We start from the raw sequence: 16,010 nt of genomic DNA, 5'->3' as shown, positions 1-16,010 counted from the left end.
ACTTTCCTGTGTTGCAGAGAATTCTGAAGGACTGTCCTCCCTTGTTTTGGCAAAGTTCAGCAGTCATCTTTTTTGTGTCCTACTGGTCTAATTTAGACAGTATCTATCAGTGATTGAGCCAAGGACAATTTCTTTGCTCACATGGGTAGTTTTTGCCATAAAGAAAACAAACTCCTTATGCCACAAAGAAAACAAACATCATCTTTGTTGAAATAGAATGGTGCTGCCAGGAGCACTGGCATATGTCTCCCTGTCAGAAAAAGCCTTAGGCTATTAAACATATTAAATGACATATTCTATAGGTCTTTGAAATGTTTGAAGACTGTCTATCTGAATATATATCTGTATATGACCTTGAAAACACAGCTAACATTACTATAAGTTTGATTATTATAGATTAATTTGTATTTCTTAAATTATGCATTCCATTTTTGTGGCTTTTTTTCAAGACAGAGTTACTCTGTAGCTTTGGAGCCTATCCTGGAACTAGTTCTTATAGACTAGGTTGACCTCAAACTCACAGAGATCCACCTGCCTCTGCCTCCTGAGTGCTGGGATTAATGGCATATGCCACACTGCCTGGACTTAATTATTAATTGTATAAACATGATACCTTAAACAAAAGCAGAAACACACACACACACGCACACACACACACACACATATATATATATATATATATATATATATATATGTATATATATATATAAACAAAATTAACTTTAAATTTGTATCAATAAACCAAAATCCATAGCAATGTAAAATATTTAAGATTAATGATTGTTCTTTGGGTTAAAGTAGATTCAATCAATAATCTACCCTTTTAGCCTATCATTTCTATATCCCCTTTTTCTTTTTAGGATGAGATCCCTAAGTGTAATTTTCTTTGCTTAGCTTTTTTTCTTACCATTACCAATAACAACATGTAAACCTCTTAATGACAATAAATAACCCCTTAAATGATGATAAATAAGCATAACCATCTTTTTAGAATGTGGGCATAGTTCTCTAGACTGCTTCCTGTTGTTTGAGAGTATTGGTAATCTTTGGATCCTGGGAAAATTTAGTATAATGGTTAAGTCTTGACTGTAGTATTCTGTGAGGCTGGATCATCTCAGCCAGCATCCTTAAAGCTATCCTACATGCTGAATCATCTGGGCCAACCATTTTATTGGTGCCTGGTCCCGTGTTCTGAATATACATAAAATTTTAAAAGTAACATATATATATATCTGCATCAATACAAGTATACATTGAACATTGTACACAAGTCAGCCAAAGATGATTTTTTGTTTTATGTTTAAGCAAGTAAAATAAATATCTGTTTTGTAGTTCTTTTAGGTTTATTTCTTTATGTTTGTAGTCAGATTTTTCAGGGAGTCTTCCTTGATCAAAGTTGATGCATAAAATGAGTCCTTAGTCTCTCATTACCTGTGGAAATAAAAACATAACCTCTCCCCCAAAGAAATACATTTTCTGACTTAAATTTTGAAGTCAAGATATTTTTAAAGTATATTGGTTGGTTGAATCTAGCAGTTTTCACAATCCAGTATGTCTTTGTAGCCAAGAAATTGAAAGACAATACAATAACATACATGATCTAGACTTTCAGTGAAATTTCCCACCTTTATGTGGCTTGTTAGATATTTTCATTACTGTTTGTTTTTTTAAGGACTTTATCTACCCCTTTTCTTTTCTTTCCCAAGACTACACATATTTTTAAAGACACTATAGCCTGTTTAGAGTTTTTTTTCCATCTGACCGTCTTTTTTTGTGTATCTATAATCCTGTTCTGTCTGCATAGGCAAAATTTAAACTTCTATGTAAGGTAGATCATGGTATGCTGGTGCTGGCTTCTCCCCTCAGTTCCCTGAGAGCCTAGTTCTCATGGCAGAGGTAACTTTATCACCAGGTCTAGCCACCCCAACTCCAGGAAGTTTCTGAGTCTACACTGTCACAGAGCATCATGTTACCCATTGCTCATAGATCTTATTCAAGTGTTTGGCAGCAGGACCTCTCAAAGGAGTCACCCAGCTGCTGGTACTGAGTCAGGAAGCAGTCTCTTAAAGGAAATGTGCCTTTTCTCACCACCAGCAAACAGCCCACCTGAGAAAAGGTGGTGACAAGCTGAGCTTGACTCCATTTTTGTGTGTTTAGAATCCTTTCCCAAGCTCTCTCAGGTTTTATGTGGATGTAGTTGTACCACTTTGGAACACCATATATAGGCAGTCATTTGTTTCCCACAGCTGCTCTCAAATAATTGCTCAGAGACTTAATATTCATTACAGATGCTCAGCCAGTAGCTCAGGCTTGTTACTAGCTAACTCTAACACTTAGATTAACCATATTTCTTATCTTTGCTTTGTCATGTGGTTTGGTACCTTTTCTCAGTACCGCATGCCCGTTTTGTTCTCTTTGTGTCTTCTGGCGACTTTCTCACTCCACCCTTCTGTTGACAGAGGTTTCTGTCCCACCCAGTCCTACAGCCGTTCAGTCCCAAAGAAACACACAGAGGCCTATGTTAATTGTAAACTGGTTGGCCTATTATCTCAGGCTTCTTATTAGCTTTTATATCTTATGTTAGTCCATAATTTTTGTCTACGTAAGCCACGTGACTTGATACCTTTGTCAGTGAGGCATTCTCATCTTGCTTTCTCTGAGTCTGGGTGATAACTACAGACTGAGCCTTTCCTCTTCCCAGAATTCTCCTATTCTGGTCACCCTACCTCTACTTCCTGCCTAGTCACCCTGCCTACACTTCCTGCTCCTGTCTGGGTACTGGCCAATCAGTGTTTTATTAAATCAATACAAGTGACAAATCCTTACAGGGTACAAGACCATTGTCCCACAGCACCCTTCTTCATCCCAGTGTCCTCAGTTTGGTTGTCCTGCCTAACTTTATCCTGACTTGTTATAGGCCAGTCAGATTCTTTACTAACCAATGAGAGTAATACATGTTCACAGTGTACAGAAGGATTATTCCACAGCATTGCTTCCTTTCAAAATTGCCTGTCTTACAGCTCTCTCTCTTTCTTTTCATGAGCAGCATTTTTGCCTGGTATCAGTCTGCCTGCGTGGCAGTTATCTCTCCCTTCCTTTCCATGTATCAATGACCAAGGCAGTAGCCAACCCCCAAGACAAACTAACTATGCAATAGCAATGCATGTATGCTATTTATGCAACAGCTAATTATTAGCTAATTACTGCTACTGTGAATCTTCAAGATTAGGGAATGGAGGCTCCAGGGTTCAAGGACATTCGCAAGGTCAAAGAAGCAGAAAAGGTTGAGGTTGATACTTAAGCTTATGTCTGTTAGGTTGCAGTTAAATTCTATTAGATAGATAGGTCAATATTTTAACAAAAATAGTTACTCCTCCACAGGAAAGATTTATTTTATTTTTTAGCCCTTTAAAAATTATTTACTTGCTTTTAATTTTCATTGTGTATATTCATTGTACATGATACTGTTACATAAGGGCACTTTCACTTAAGTATATAATGTATAAGCACACCCCCCATTCTCCCTAGAATAAAGTACAGAGTCCAGTTCCTCATAAAATAAAAATAAAATGACCACATGACTCGGCTACAGTATTCCTGAGTATTTACCCAGAGGGCTCCAGGTCAGCACATCGCAGAGACTCCTTCATGTCAATATTTATTGCAGAAACATTGTAATAGCTAAGATATTGAACTAACCTAGGTGTATAAGAATAGAAGAATGAAGACTGGATTAAGGAAATTAAGGAAATGTGGTATACATTCATACATAAATACACACATACAACATATACACTTTTTCTTTGTGATAGTAAACTTCTAAAATGACTTTAGACATTATTCAAAATGTAGACTTGGCATATTTTCAATGCATGCTATATAGGCTTGTACATGAGCATTTATACCAACTTTCCATAAAAGAATAATTTGTACGGGAAGAATACAAAAGTATGTTCACAGGTGAATTCTTGAATATTATTTTATGAGATGCAAGTAACTAAGATGAGTATTTCCTTCTACCAAAGATTTTAGTGCAAAAGACCTTCTGCTCTCTAAGTGCTGCAATATTTATGGAAAAGATACATATGTCAATTCAAGTTTATTGTGTATAATGATGAAGACAGAGAGTCAATAAAACAATAATAAAGAATTAAACTGAGAATTGAAGATAATGGTGCACTTGTGTACTCGCTAATGTCAACTTGGCATAAGCTGGAGCTGTCCGAGAGGCAGACCCTCATTTGAGAAAATGCCTTTGTAAGATTGGGCTGTAGGCAAGCCTGTAGGTCACTTTCTTAGTTAGTGATGCAGGAGAGCCCAGCTCGTGCTGGGTGATGCCACCCCTGGGGTGGTGGATCTGGGTTCTGTGAGAAAGCAGGCTGAGCAAGCCAGGGGAAGCAAGCCAATAAGCAGCACCCCTGTGTGGCCTCTGCATCAGCTTTGGCCTCCAGGTTCCTGCCTGTTTGAGTTTGGACCCTGACTTCCCTCAGAGATGGAAACATAAGTGAAAGAAGCTCTCTCATGGGGCTGGAGAGATAGCTCCGCGGTTAAGAGCACTGGCTACTCTTCCAGAGGTCCTGAGTTCAATTTCCAGCAACCATATGGTGGCTCACAACCGTCAGTAATGAGATCTGGTATCCTCTTCTGACATGTGGGCATATATGCAGGCAGAATGTTGTATACATAATAAATAAATAAATCTTAACAAAAAGAAGAAGAAGAAGAAGAAGCTCTTTCATCCCAAAGTTACTTCTGGTCATGGTGTTTCATCACAGCAATGGAAACCCTTCCTATGACAACTTGCTAAACTTACTTGCCTATTTTCACCATAATTTTCTTTCTTGAACAGCATATATATAGTGACTATATTTCGATAAGTACATATTGCCCACTGTCTACACAAAGACATACCTATTAGCTTTAAACTTAGAGAAGATCCCATGCTATGACTTTTAAAGTGCACAATGCACTGTACAAAAACAGTTTATCAAACATTATGGTTATTTTAGCCTTAGAAAAGAATGAAGTTGTGTTGTTTGCAGAAAAAAGAGTGCAACTGGAAATAATCATAGTAAGTGAGTCAAGTAAGTCTCAGAAAGCACATGGCATGTTTTCTCTCAATTGTGGTACCTATGTTTTGTAGCTGTGAAATCTTGTGCGTATAATATGAAAGGTTTGAGGAAACTTGCCTTAAGACGTCTCTCCAAGAGTCTATGCTCAGCTCTTCTGCGTCTAAATCAGCCTTTGTTTGGATTCCATGCACATAACAAAAAGCAAATCAAATGGTCAAGGCTTTCCTTCTCTGGGGACTTCAGATAAAGATGGCTAAAGCCAAATTCTCTTCGTGAGTTTCTGTCTTTAAAAGTTGTATTAAGTGACCAGGCTATACGATGTTTTCCACTGAAAAACAAGTCATTCCACATGTTATATGTGACTGAGGAGACATTTCACTCGGGGCCTTTTGAAAATTTTAAATTACAATTCAAGTGGTAGGACTAATATAACATATTATACAAGCAGGCTTATGGACTGGCTCGGCTAATGCTGTAGAAGAAAATGATAGTTCTGATGTTATCTGGGGTTGAATGGATCAGTCAGTCCTTTTAACTTCCAGACGCATCTGGGAATATTGGTTAAAATGTGTGCTCCATGGCTCAAATTTTTTTCCACTGAATCAAAATTTCAGGAAATGAGACCTTAGGAAGACTTAAAACGAGGAGTTCTGGGAAAACTCTGCTTATCTTTGGGTGTCTGTCCACCTGGCCGTGACATTGTTCTCAACTGTACTCTGGAAAGTTAGCCACACCTTAGAACCCACCCACATCCAAGCTGAGTTAAACCACAAGGTCAAGAGTTTGCAAGCAAAAGCCGAGGGGCACAGAATTTAACAAGATTTGAGCTGTTGTCCCTTTGGGCCAATTAGTTGACTTGTCTAGCGGTCTCTACTAGCGACTTTGGTTAATCAAAGAGTAATGAAAAGATGCGGGAGAGTCAAGTTGGCCCAGTCCTTCCTAATTCTTACTCCAGTGGGATGGCAATAGTCATGTAGACAAGTGTTAATGTACCTGCTGTAGCGTATGCGGGCAGTCAGCAGTAGCTGTCCTTAGTGACTAGCAGCAGGGCAAAGGATCTCATTGGTGGGCCCAGAGACACAGCCCTTAGGGGTCAGTGACTGTGGTCAATGGGCATATTAGGACTTGCTACACTCCAGGGAATGTTTTGGCTTGAGTTTTTACTTCTGGAACTTTCTGGCAGCTGTTAAGTGAAAGTGTTTTCCTCAGTCTCCTAATTCATTGTTCATATCTCTTTAATCAGAATAGCTATCTCTCTCCTGCTTCTCTTCCTTTTATCCTTCATCACTCGATTGAGACATTCACAAATTTGCCCTTCAGTTCTCGGTGATTCCCTGGGCAAGACCTAAATTCCTCTCAGCGATCTGGCTGAGTTCCCCGACTGTCACTCATTCCTTTCTGTTTATTTTGGTGGTGCTGAGGATCGAACCCAGGGCTGTGTGCATGACAGACCTATGCTCTCTCACTCAGATACACCCCCAGAATCCCCCAGACTTGTTCTAATTTTAAGGCAGGCTGAGTGGTTTAGATGTTTGTAACTTGAATTCTCCTACTGCCTAATGTAAGGCCCGAATTGGGGAATGCTGAAGGCAAGCATGCGTTCTTACAGGTCTGTAAGACTCCCCGTCTTAGAGGACACTTTCAGATAAACAAGTTTGTGAACAGCTGATTCATGAGAATAGATCAAAATAGAAAAATTTTGAGAAAGAACCGATCTCATTATCCATTAGAACAGATGAAAGTAATAACTCACCAAATCTAAAAAGCCAAAATTAATTTTAAACAGCACTGTTTACATTTACAAGAGTGTGTTAAAACCTGATTGGTTGGACAAAAGTAAATGCTGACAACAGCCCTGCCAAGCAGCGCAGAGCTAGTCGCCCGAAGTCCCAGCCCCTCTGCCTTAGTTTGCTTCCTTCTTATTGCTGTGATTAAAATAACGTCACCAAAAGTAACCTGGGAAGGAAAAGGGTGATTTGGCTCCCACTTCCTCTTCTCAGTCACCCAAACAGGAGCAGAGGTAAGAGTCATGGGGGGGTGCTGCTTACCTGCTTGCATTTTAATACAACCCAGACCCACATGCCCAGGGAAGGCACCAACCATAGTGCACTGGGCCCTCCCACACCAATCATTAATCAAGAAAATGCCCCAAATTTGCCCATGAGCCAATCCGCTGGAGGCAGCTTCTCAGTTGAGGTTCCCTCTTCTCAGATGACTCTAGCTTGTGTTAAGTTGACAAAAAAATTGACCAACTCTTTTATTTCATATTAAGAAACACTATTTAAGGGAATATTCTAAACTGAAATGATAAATTTGACAATATTTACCATAGCATTATTTAGAGGGACTCAGGAATTTGGAACCATTATACAAATCCATAATAAAATAAAGTCAGCTACTGAGGAGTCCTCCATCAGATGGCTATTGGAATCTCTACAGAGAAAAAAAATAGCATGGAAATGTTTATACCAAATTGGGGAAGCACAGAACCAAATTTCTCTGTTTATTCCAAAAATGTGGTGAGCACATCAGTGTAGAACCATGTAAAAAAAACAATAGGAGGAAATAGTATTAATAATGGGATAATAAGAATGATGATATTTTGATTTTTGTTTTTAGCATAATTTTATTTAGAGATGCTCAATTTTTTTTCTCTCTCATTTAGTACAGACTGTTTGTATCTATTTGTGCAGCTTATTCGTTCATGCTCCATGGGCTGATCCATATTGGTGGCCTGAATGCCTGTCTTATTTTGATAGCCTTGGAATCAGCACTGAACAACCCTGTTTTGTAATATTTCCTAAATGCTTGGCCTTAAATTTCCAGGACACCAGAGAAATTCAGATTCTTGCTAGATTTACCCTTTGAGTCTTTGCCTCTTCTGGGTGCTCTTATCTTATCTGGTTCAAACCATTTGCAGTTAGACTAGGACTGATTTGCTTTCAATGTTGTATGTTTTAGACAATGGACCTTGCCTGGGATACAGAAAAGCAAACCAGCCCTACAGATGGATATCCTACAAACAGGCAAGTAAAGGTCAAGCTTAGGAAAATGCTTTGCTGCTGCGCCATGAACTTCTTTGATCTCTTTCTATCTTGGCCTCCTCTCCCTGACCTTTTATTCTCTCTCCTAGGTGTCTGATCGAGCAGAGTACCTGGGCTCCTGTCTTGTGCATAAAGGATACAGACCATCACAGGACCAATTTGTTGGCATCTTTGCTCAAAATAGACCAGAGGTACCATGTTGATGCTAACTAAATGAAATGATGTCCCCCAAGACAGCATTCTCACACTCGTTGATGACTTACCAAAGCTATTTAAAGATTCCATACTGTTCTTCTAGCGAGAAAGAATCGGGCTTGAGAGTGTCCTTAAATCCCTGCTGAATGTCTGCTGCTCTAATCTGTGTGGCTGGACTTGCATTTCCTATTTCTGTGTGGGTCATTTTAAGTCAGTCTGATTTTCATATGAGGAAAGTGACTAAACACAGTCTTGAAGGTGTTGAAGAAGAGGATGCTAGAACCTGAGTTTGTGCTTTGCGCTTGGCCTGGTAAACCATGGCATCTATGGCATCTGGTCATCGCCATCTTCCCACAGTGCGCTGGAAGCACATGCTACACACTAAGATGTTTGGAAATAATCTTACTCTCATGTTACAATAAAATTATTACCCTCAACATCCTCAGGAGGAGAATTGGGAGGGGGCATGCATTTACTAGAGCCAGTTGCATTAGTTTGATTTTTAATTTAATCCTGAAAAACATTGTGTACCCCCGTTTGGAAGCTCTAGTAAGAACATGTGACCTTATTCTAATTTGAGAACTTAACATCAAACCTGGTGTATCAGTCTTCCAGGGCTGCCATACTGAAGCATGAGATTAAAGTACCTGCAGCTGAGTTTTTCCTAATGCATCTCCCACTGATGTGCAGGTCGCTGGCCATCTTCTCATTATGCTCTCAGTCTTTCTTTCCTCTGTGCACATGTATCCCTGGGGTATCTTATTCATCTCTAGATTATGAGCATATCCTTATGTCCATATTTAACTGCACAGTCATACCGATGGTTAGGGTTTGAACATGAATTTGGGTGAAGAGAATAGGGACATAGATCAGCCTATAAGACCTAGTCTGCTATTTAAGGTCAATGACTAGATAATGGTACTACTCTGTAACTGATGGTTTCTCTCTCCTGCCAGTTTCTGAAGATCCACTCTAAGACTTAATATTAATTTCCAACTGTTTGGTCTGTTTGCTAAGGCTTATTATTAACTAGCTCTTACAACTTAAATTAACCCATTTCTATTAGTTATATTTTAGCACAAGGCTTGTGGCTTGTTACCTCACATCTTGCTTTTCCAGTGGCTGCTGGCATCTCCCCTTCTCTTCTTTCTTTTTCCCTGTATCTTTGTTTGGATTTCCTGCCTAGTTCTAGTCTGCCTGGCTGTTGGCCAAATGAACTTTGCTGTTAACCAATGATAATAAAACATATTTACAGCATACAGAGGGATATTCCACATCATCTCCCCTTTTCTGTCTAAATCAAAAGGAAGATTTTAACTTTAACATAGTAAAATTGTATATACAAAACAGGTACAAAGCAAGAATTACAGTTACAGTATTTAGTCTATTTATATCTGGCAAAATTAAAGAAAATATTCTATCATCTAGTTTATCTTTGTGAGTCTAAAGTTTCATATATAATTTATCTTTATCATAAACTAAGGAAACTATAATTATAACTATCTAATCTTTAACTCCCATCAAAGACCCCAGAAGGATATGATATTATTTTAATAAACAGGAAGTGCATTGTAATCAACTTCTAAAATTCTAGAAATGGCAGAGACATTTGGCTGCCTGAATAATCACCCAAAGTTCTTCTGTTGTGTTGGAGCATCTATCTTTAACCTGCAGGCCCACAGTATCTGGCAGATTTTTCAGTGAAGCAGGAAATTTGAAGGATTGTACCACCAATTTTGACAAAATTCATCAGTTGCTTTCTTCTGTGTCCTGCAGAATATGTGGCAGACTCACTCATGAAATAGGAAACCTGAAGGATTGTCCCATCTTGCTTTGGCAAGTTCAGCAGTCAGTTTTCTGTGGGTCCTGTGTGTCCAGTTCATACAACATGTTGTCAAGCAGTCTAGGCAAGAACAGTTTCTTGCCCAAATGGCTAGTCTTACCACATTGAAAGCAAACTCCATAAGGAGTTTTTTTAAATGCTCGTCATTCTCTTTAAGTAATTGGTTCTGACAGGAGCAGATGTGTTTCACTGTTGAGAAATGTTTAAGTTCTTAAAACATTTAAATGATAAATTCTGTAGGTCTTTGAAGTGTTTGAAGACTGTGTATCTATTTGAAATATATCTCTGCATATCTGGAAAACCTAATGTGACTATAAGTTTGACTATTATAGATGACTATAAATTTTTATTTTTAACTATACATTTTTAAATGAGCTGCATAAACATAATACCTTAAATAAGAGTAGAAATATATGTATATATAATAACTGTATACTTAAATCTGTATCAATAAACCGAAATCCATACCAATGTTAAATATTTGTCTCTATATCAGTACTCTCTGTGACTTTCTTCAGGCTTTTAAGTATGTGACCTAAGTGGCATGGTTTTTTCTTTGTTTGTTTCCACTGTATTTAGATGTATTTTTTTACCTCTATGTTCACAGCCAAATACTAGCAGTCCTCTGAAATTCTGTCCGGTTTCCCTAGGTGCTGAGGCAATCCCAGACAATCTTGACCCCTATTCTTGAAAGTGATCTCTGTCTCCCATAGTCTCCATAATGCTTTTCACACCTCTTCTGGGTGGAATCGCCACTTTCTTCATTTGCCTACTGGCCTGCCTTAGTTTACTGGTTATTTCTGTGTACACCTTAGTTTATTTATTTAAATGTCCATTATAGCAGGATCAGAGACAGTCCCTATAGCCATTCCTAAAGTTTTTAAAAACAAACATATCAAATATATTGGTTAGTTGAATATCTGAATCAATGTTTTTCAAAGTCATCTTCTAGGTCTAAACTTAAACTTTTTCTCTGCAGTGGGTTATCTCTGAGTTGGCCTGTTACACATATTCCATGGTAGCTGTCCCCCTGTATGACACTTTGGGAGCAGAAGCCATCATCTATGTTATCAACAAGGGTAAAACTTTGATATTACATTATAGCCTAATTCTTTCTTAATGCAGAGTAATTCTTCAATTTGGTTTTTTTTCTTTCTTTTATTTTTTCTGATGTTATAGTACTTAGGATATCATTTACATGGGAACTACAAAAATTCCTATGAGACCAAGGTATGCTTAGGTAAGAGGTTCAGCAAAATTATTTAAGATGGTATAGGATAGTAACGTGTTTAGACACAAGACTACATTAAATACATGGAATAAAAGTCTGCATGCAATAGACTTGCCTAAGTCACAGTATAACTACAGTGGTTTTTCCTTTGAAAACTTAAGTCAATCTATCTAAGCACTATGCACCAATGTGCATGTGAATATATAAATGAAAATTGGCATTGTTAGAGAAACATGTCCAAGTTCAACTGGCAAGCAGCATCCCTTTCTTATACTCATGAGAGTACTTTTTGTCTCTGTATTAGTAGACTGAGTAGATTTGTTTTAATAATATATGCTTTAGAAATCTATTTGAGGATAGAATCAGAGGAAATGATGACATTTAGGATCCTAAAGCGTTTGTCTACTAAACATTCCATCTGTACTCTGCTTCCTGTGGGTTGTGTGCTCTGCAAAGCCCATCAGCAGGAATGAGCCCCAACAGAAAATGTTTGAATGAGTTTTCTTAGACAAAAGGATTCACACAGTTCTAGAAACTAAACTATATCAGCAACATTGAAAGGGTGTGGCTTGTACCTCAGTTAAACTCATTTTCTTCTCTTTCGTTTTTATAATTAATAAGAATATGCTTGAACTCTGTAAATCTTATTTGCAGATGTAATCTCATTTGGGGATCTACTAGGTTTGATTTTTAAAGACACCCCCCCCCCCCTTTGCAAAGAAGCCATGTATTTAACAGAGTACGTTGGTGACCTCTGACTTGGTTTTTATTTTTAGCTGATATCTCTGTGGTCATCTGTGATACACCCCAAAAAGCAACAATGCTGATAGAAAATGTAGAAAAGAACCTTACCCCAGGCCTGAAGATGGTCATCCTCATGGACCCCTTTGATGATGAACTGACAAGCAGAGGACAGAGGAATGGGGTTGAGATATTAGCCTTGTCTGAAGCTGAGGTATGAGTCACAAATGGCTTGCACCTATAGCTGGTTTATCGTTATGAGCAGCTTGCAGGGCATCTACACAAAGGCATATGGGCTGTTGTTGACCAGGGATAGCATACAAGACAAAAATCAGACTCAGAAGCTCAAAGAACAGTTTCTTCAAGGTGACTACAGAACTCCTGACAGAGGTGGACCTGGTTCCTTGGCTGGCTATATACAATTCTAAGTAGAGAATGTATGGATAGAGATAACTCAGGGATGGTTATAAACCTGGCCCTTGATGTAGGTTGCCTGGTTCACATTCTACTTTTTCATCTGTTAGGAAGCACATCCCTCCCTTGCTATAAACAGAGGATTAAAATGGTCCTAATCGCACACACATGCTGGCAACAGTTAAATGAATTAATGTGTGTTAATTGCTGAGCAAAGTGATTGGCATAGTGTAAATCCTGGCATTTTCACAATTTATGTCAACCAAAAGAGGTTTGATTATGGTCTTAGATGATTGGACCTTAAGAGAATGGTGGGAACATCTGAGATTGCCTTCTTTAGATTAGCAATAAGAAGCCTTATGCTTTTCTCTGGAGCTTCCATTATCTGTCAACACTGGTTTATGGACCCAATCCAGGTTGGAAACTGGGAAGAAAGTTAGGGACAGGAAAAGGGAGAGCTGAGTTTATCATAAGTTTTCCCACCCTCAACAACTCTTTCTTCTTCTTGATTTCCTGTGCACGTAGAATATAGGTAAAGAAAACTTCAAAAAGCCAGTGGTAAGTATTCTTCCTGAATTTGAGTTTTGCAATAGTCCACTCTCAGTTTATGGTAGACTAACACCCTTGTGCTTCTCTTGCAGCCTCCAAGCCCAGAGAACCTAAGTGTCATCTGCTTTACCAGTGGAACTACAGGTCAGTGCCCATGAGACCTTGACAGGGCTCCCAGGGAACAGGAAAAAAAAAAGGCTCAGGTCCCTGGAGCATACTAGCCCACTAGCCCTGTCCTCAGGTGCTTAAAACCTGAGGCATTTATGAATGAATTTCCAGACAGAAAAGCAGAAGCCTTATGCTTCCATTGAATACACGTGGCTATATTCACATGTTATGAGTTTCAGGGGTCTTAAAGATGGTGTCGAAATGTCAGCATTCCCCTCTACCCTTTTCACTGTTTGAGTTCGACATTTCACCACAATGATTTCATAGAACATGCCCCTGAGATGGTTTCATTCAGCCAGGGGGACTCAGTGATAGTTCTCCACAGATGGTTGTGTCCTTACTCAACAACATTTGGTAGAAGGTTTAATTGTATTTATTGTGGTTCGTTGTAGTATGCCTGATTTATAAAGTTTATTAGCAGTATTGTTGGATCTCTAGAACAAACCTGAATATAGCTTCTTTCAAGTCTAAAACTTTCCAATTAGCCACACTAAGGATTTTTGTCTTCATCTCTGATTTACTACAGGTGACCCCAAAGGAGCTATGATAACCCATCGAAATGTTGTTTCGAACATGTCTGGTTTCCTCAAGTTGCTAGAGGTCAGTGTTTTGGCAAAAATGAGGCCCTCACTAAAGTGTGAATCAGCTGTAAGATTTTTAGTTATGGAATATAGATGGAGCAGAGGGAGGAAAATATCGTTAGAAGTCTGTTCTGTGTTTTTCTTCTCACTGTGACCAAATACCCACCCTGTAGTGAGGAGCTGCTGGCAGGCCTGCTTTTCATCCCGCCCAGCTCCCGCACGGCTAGCTTAGCCCCAGAAATAACAACACACAAATTGTATTCATTTAAACACTGCCTGGTCCATTATCTCTAGAGAGTTAGTTACTGGCTAACTCTCACATCTTGATTAACCCATTTCTAATAATCTGTGTAGCACCACGAAGTGGTGGCTTACCGGGAAAGACTCAGCATGTCTGACCTGGTGGCTGGCTCCATGGCGTCTGCCTCATTGCCCTCTTCCCAGCATTCTATTCTGTTTACTCCGCCTACCTAATTTTCTGTCCTATCAAAGGGCCAAGGCAGTCTCTTTATTAACCAATGAAAATAACACATAGACAGAAGGCCCACCTATATCACCACCCTACATTACTTGAGGGAAAAGGATTTATTTTGGCTTAACGTTTATGAGTTATAGTCTAACGTGAAGAAGGCGTGATACCAGGCAGCTTCGTTTGTGAAGCACGCACAGCTGGGATTCTCATATCCTGGTGGATGGAGAACCAGGAGACAGGAAGTAGGGCTGGGCTATAGTATCTCAAGACCTGCCTCAAGTAATCCACTTCCTCCAGAGAGGCTCCACCTCCTAAAAGTTCCACAATCTTAGGAAATAGTAGTGCCATCTGAGGACCAAGTGTTTAAACACATGAGCGCTTTGCATGTAAGCCACAATAATACCCAAGTATGGAAAACACTGACATAGTCTTCAGGACTACATGTCAAGCCTCAGTCTTTCAGGATCCCTGTAAGTCCTTGTATTCCATATAGTTCAAAACAATTGATGGCTACAGACCATATCTGGTAGTGGGGTACACTGAGTACACACGGTGGTACTTATGTGGTCTGAATTTTAAGAATCCTAGAGATGATGCCAAAATGTCAAGTTTTTTTTTCTTTACCCTACCACGTTGTCAATTAGATGGGATGGTTAGAGTCAACTAGGTTTACTCAGAGAAGTGTGAGAATGGTAGTTTTAAATTCTCGATTGGAAAAGAAACTTAACATCGATCCCATTTCTTTGTTCCTGCCTCTACAGCCTATCTTCCACCCCACTCCCGAGGATGTGAGCATATCCTACCTTCCCTTGGCCCACATGTTTGAGAGGGTTGTTCAGGTGAGTGTCCTGTGTGCCGAGTGGGTAGGAAAGGGGATTCCTGACTTGTTGGTTCCACATCTATTCAAAAGTCAGAGATGCAGCACAGTCCCGGTCTTTGCTCTAGTGAACCAAGCACAGGCAATGCCACTGGACCCTGCATCCTAATCATGGCAGCAGCCTGACCTCCTGAGGTCATTCATGTAGAGCTCTGCATGCCTAAAGAGGGTAATACTTGCTCCTGACTTCTCAGGGTGCATGCTGTCTGTCTTTCCTTAACCCTGCGGTGACTCACCAGACGCTGGGTCTTCTTTTTTACTTCTATGTGGGTGAACATTTTGAGAGGATCGAGGGTTAGGGAAAAAGGTGTTCCCAGTGGGCCAGGGAAGGAACATTTGATCCGGATCAAGGGCCAGCTATCCCCAAAGAACATTTTTATCCCTCACTTGAGTAAGGTGGTATTGCCAGGCACAGTGTGCGTCCCTTCTGGGAATGGTCCCCGAAGTTTCCAGCTGTTCTAAAGCAGATGGGTGAGTAAGAAGCAGTGGCCTTCCACAGCCTCCAGAGCTGCGGTGGGAGCCTCTTTACTCTCTCTTCCCTGGGCAGCTCTTTACCCAGTATACGATCAGTTGACGGACACGATGCCACATCGATTCTAATACAGCTTCACATATATTTTAGCATTTCTCAGTCTGCGATGGTCTTAACTGAAGGCACGTTTTCCCCTCTTTTAACTGGCAGCGGGTGTTCTTAGTGTCACAGATGAGCATTTCTTAGGAAGGGTGGTATCTTAGACTGGCACACAGAGCTGGGGTAGTGTCTTAGGGTGGGACCCACAGTCTCACAGTTTGTTATCTGTCTTGCCACCTCAACAGTAATACG

General features: G+C 39.7%; 1 protein-coding gene across 4 annotated transcripts in view; it reads left to right on the top strand.

The window, feature by feature from the left end:
* The window catches only part of Acsl5 (acyl-CoA synthetase long chain family member 5), a 49,963-nt gene that overhangs the window by 22,297 nt on the left and 11,656 nt on the right, over positions 1–16,010 (top strand). For all 4 annotated transcript variants that reach the window (XM_048423298.3, XM_048423296.3, XM_048423297.3 and 1 more), the window contains exons 4-11: positions 8,034–8,098; positions 8,206–8,307; positions 11,134–11,233; positions 12,162–12,340; positions 13,066–13,098; positions 13,182–13,233; positions 13,784–13,857; positions 15,072–15,149. In XM_048423298.3, the coding sequence (XP_048279255.3) occupies positions 8,034–8,098; positions 8,206–8,307; positions 11,134–11,233; positions 12,162–12,340; positions 13,066–13,098; positions 13,182–13,233; positions 13,784–13,857; positions 15,072–15,149 (683 nt within the window). The remainder of the gene's footprint in view (positions 1–8,033; positions 8,099–8,205; positions 8,308–11,133; positions 11,234–12,161; positions 12,341–13,065; positions 13,099–13,181; positions 13,234–13,783; positions 13,858–15,071; positions 15,150–16,010) is intronic.

The sequence above is a fragment of the Myodes glareolus genome, chromosome 7 (genome assembly GCF_982192425.1).
Source record: "Myodes glareolus chromosome 7, mMyoGla1.1, whole genome shotgun sequence".
NCBI lineage: Eukaryota > Metazoa > Chordata > Mammalia > Rodentia > Cricetidae > Myodes > Myodes glareolus.
The sequence above is the reverse complement of the archived record's forward strand: the minus strand, read 5'-3'. Positions and strand labels throughout refer to the sequence as shown.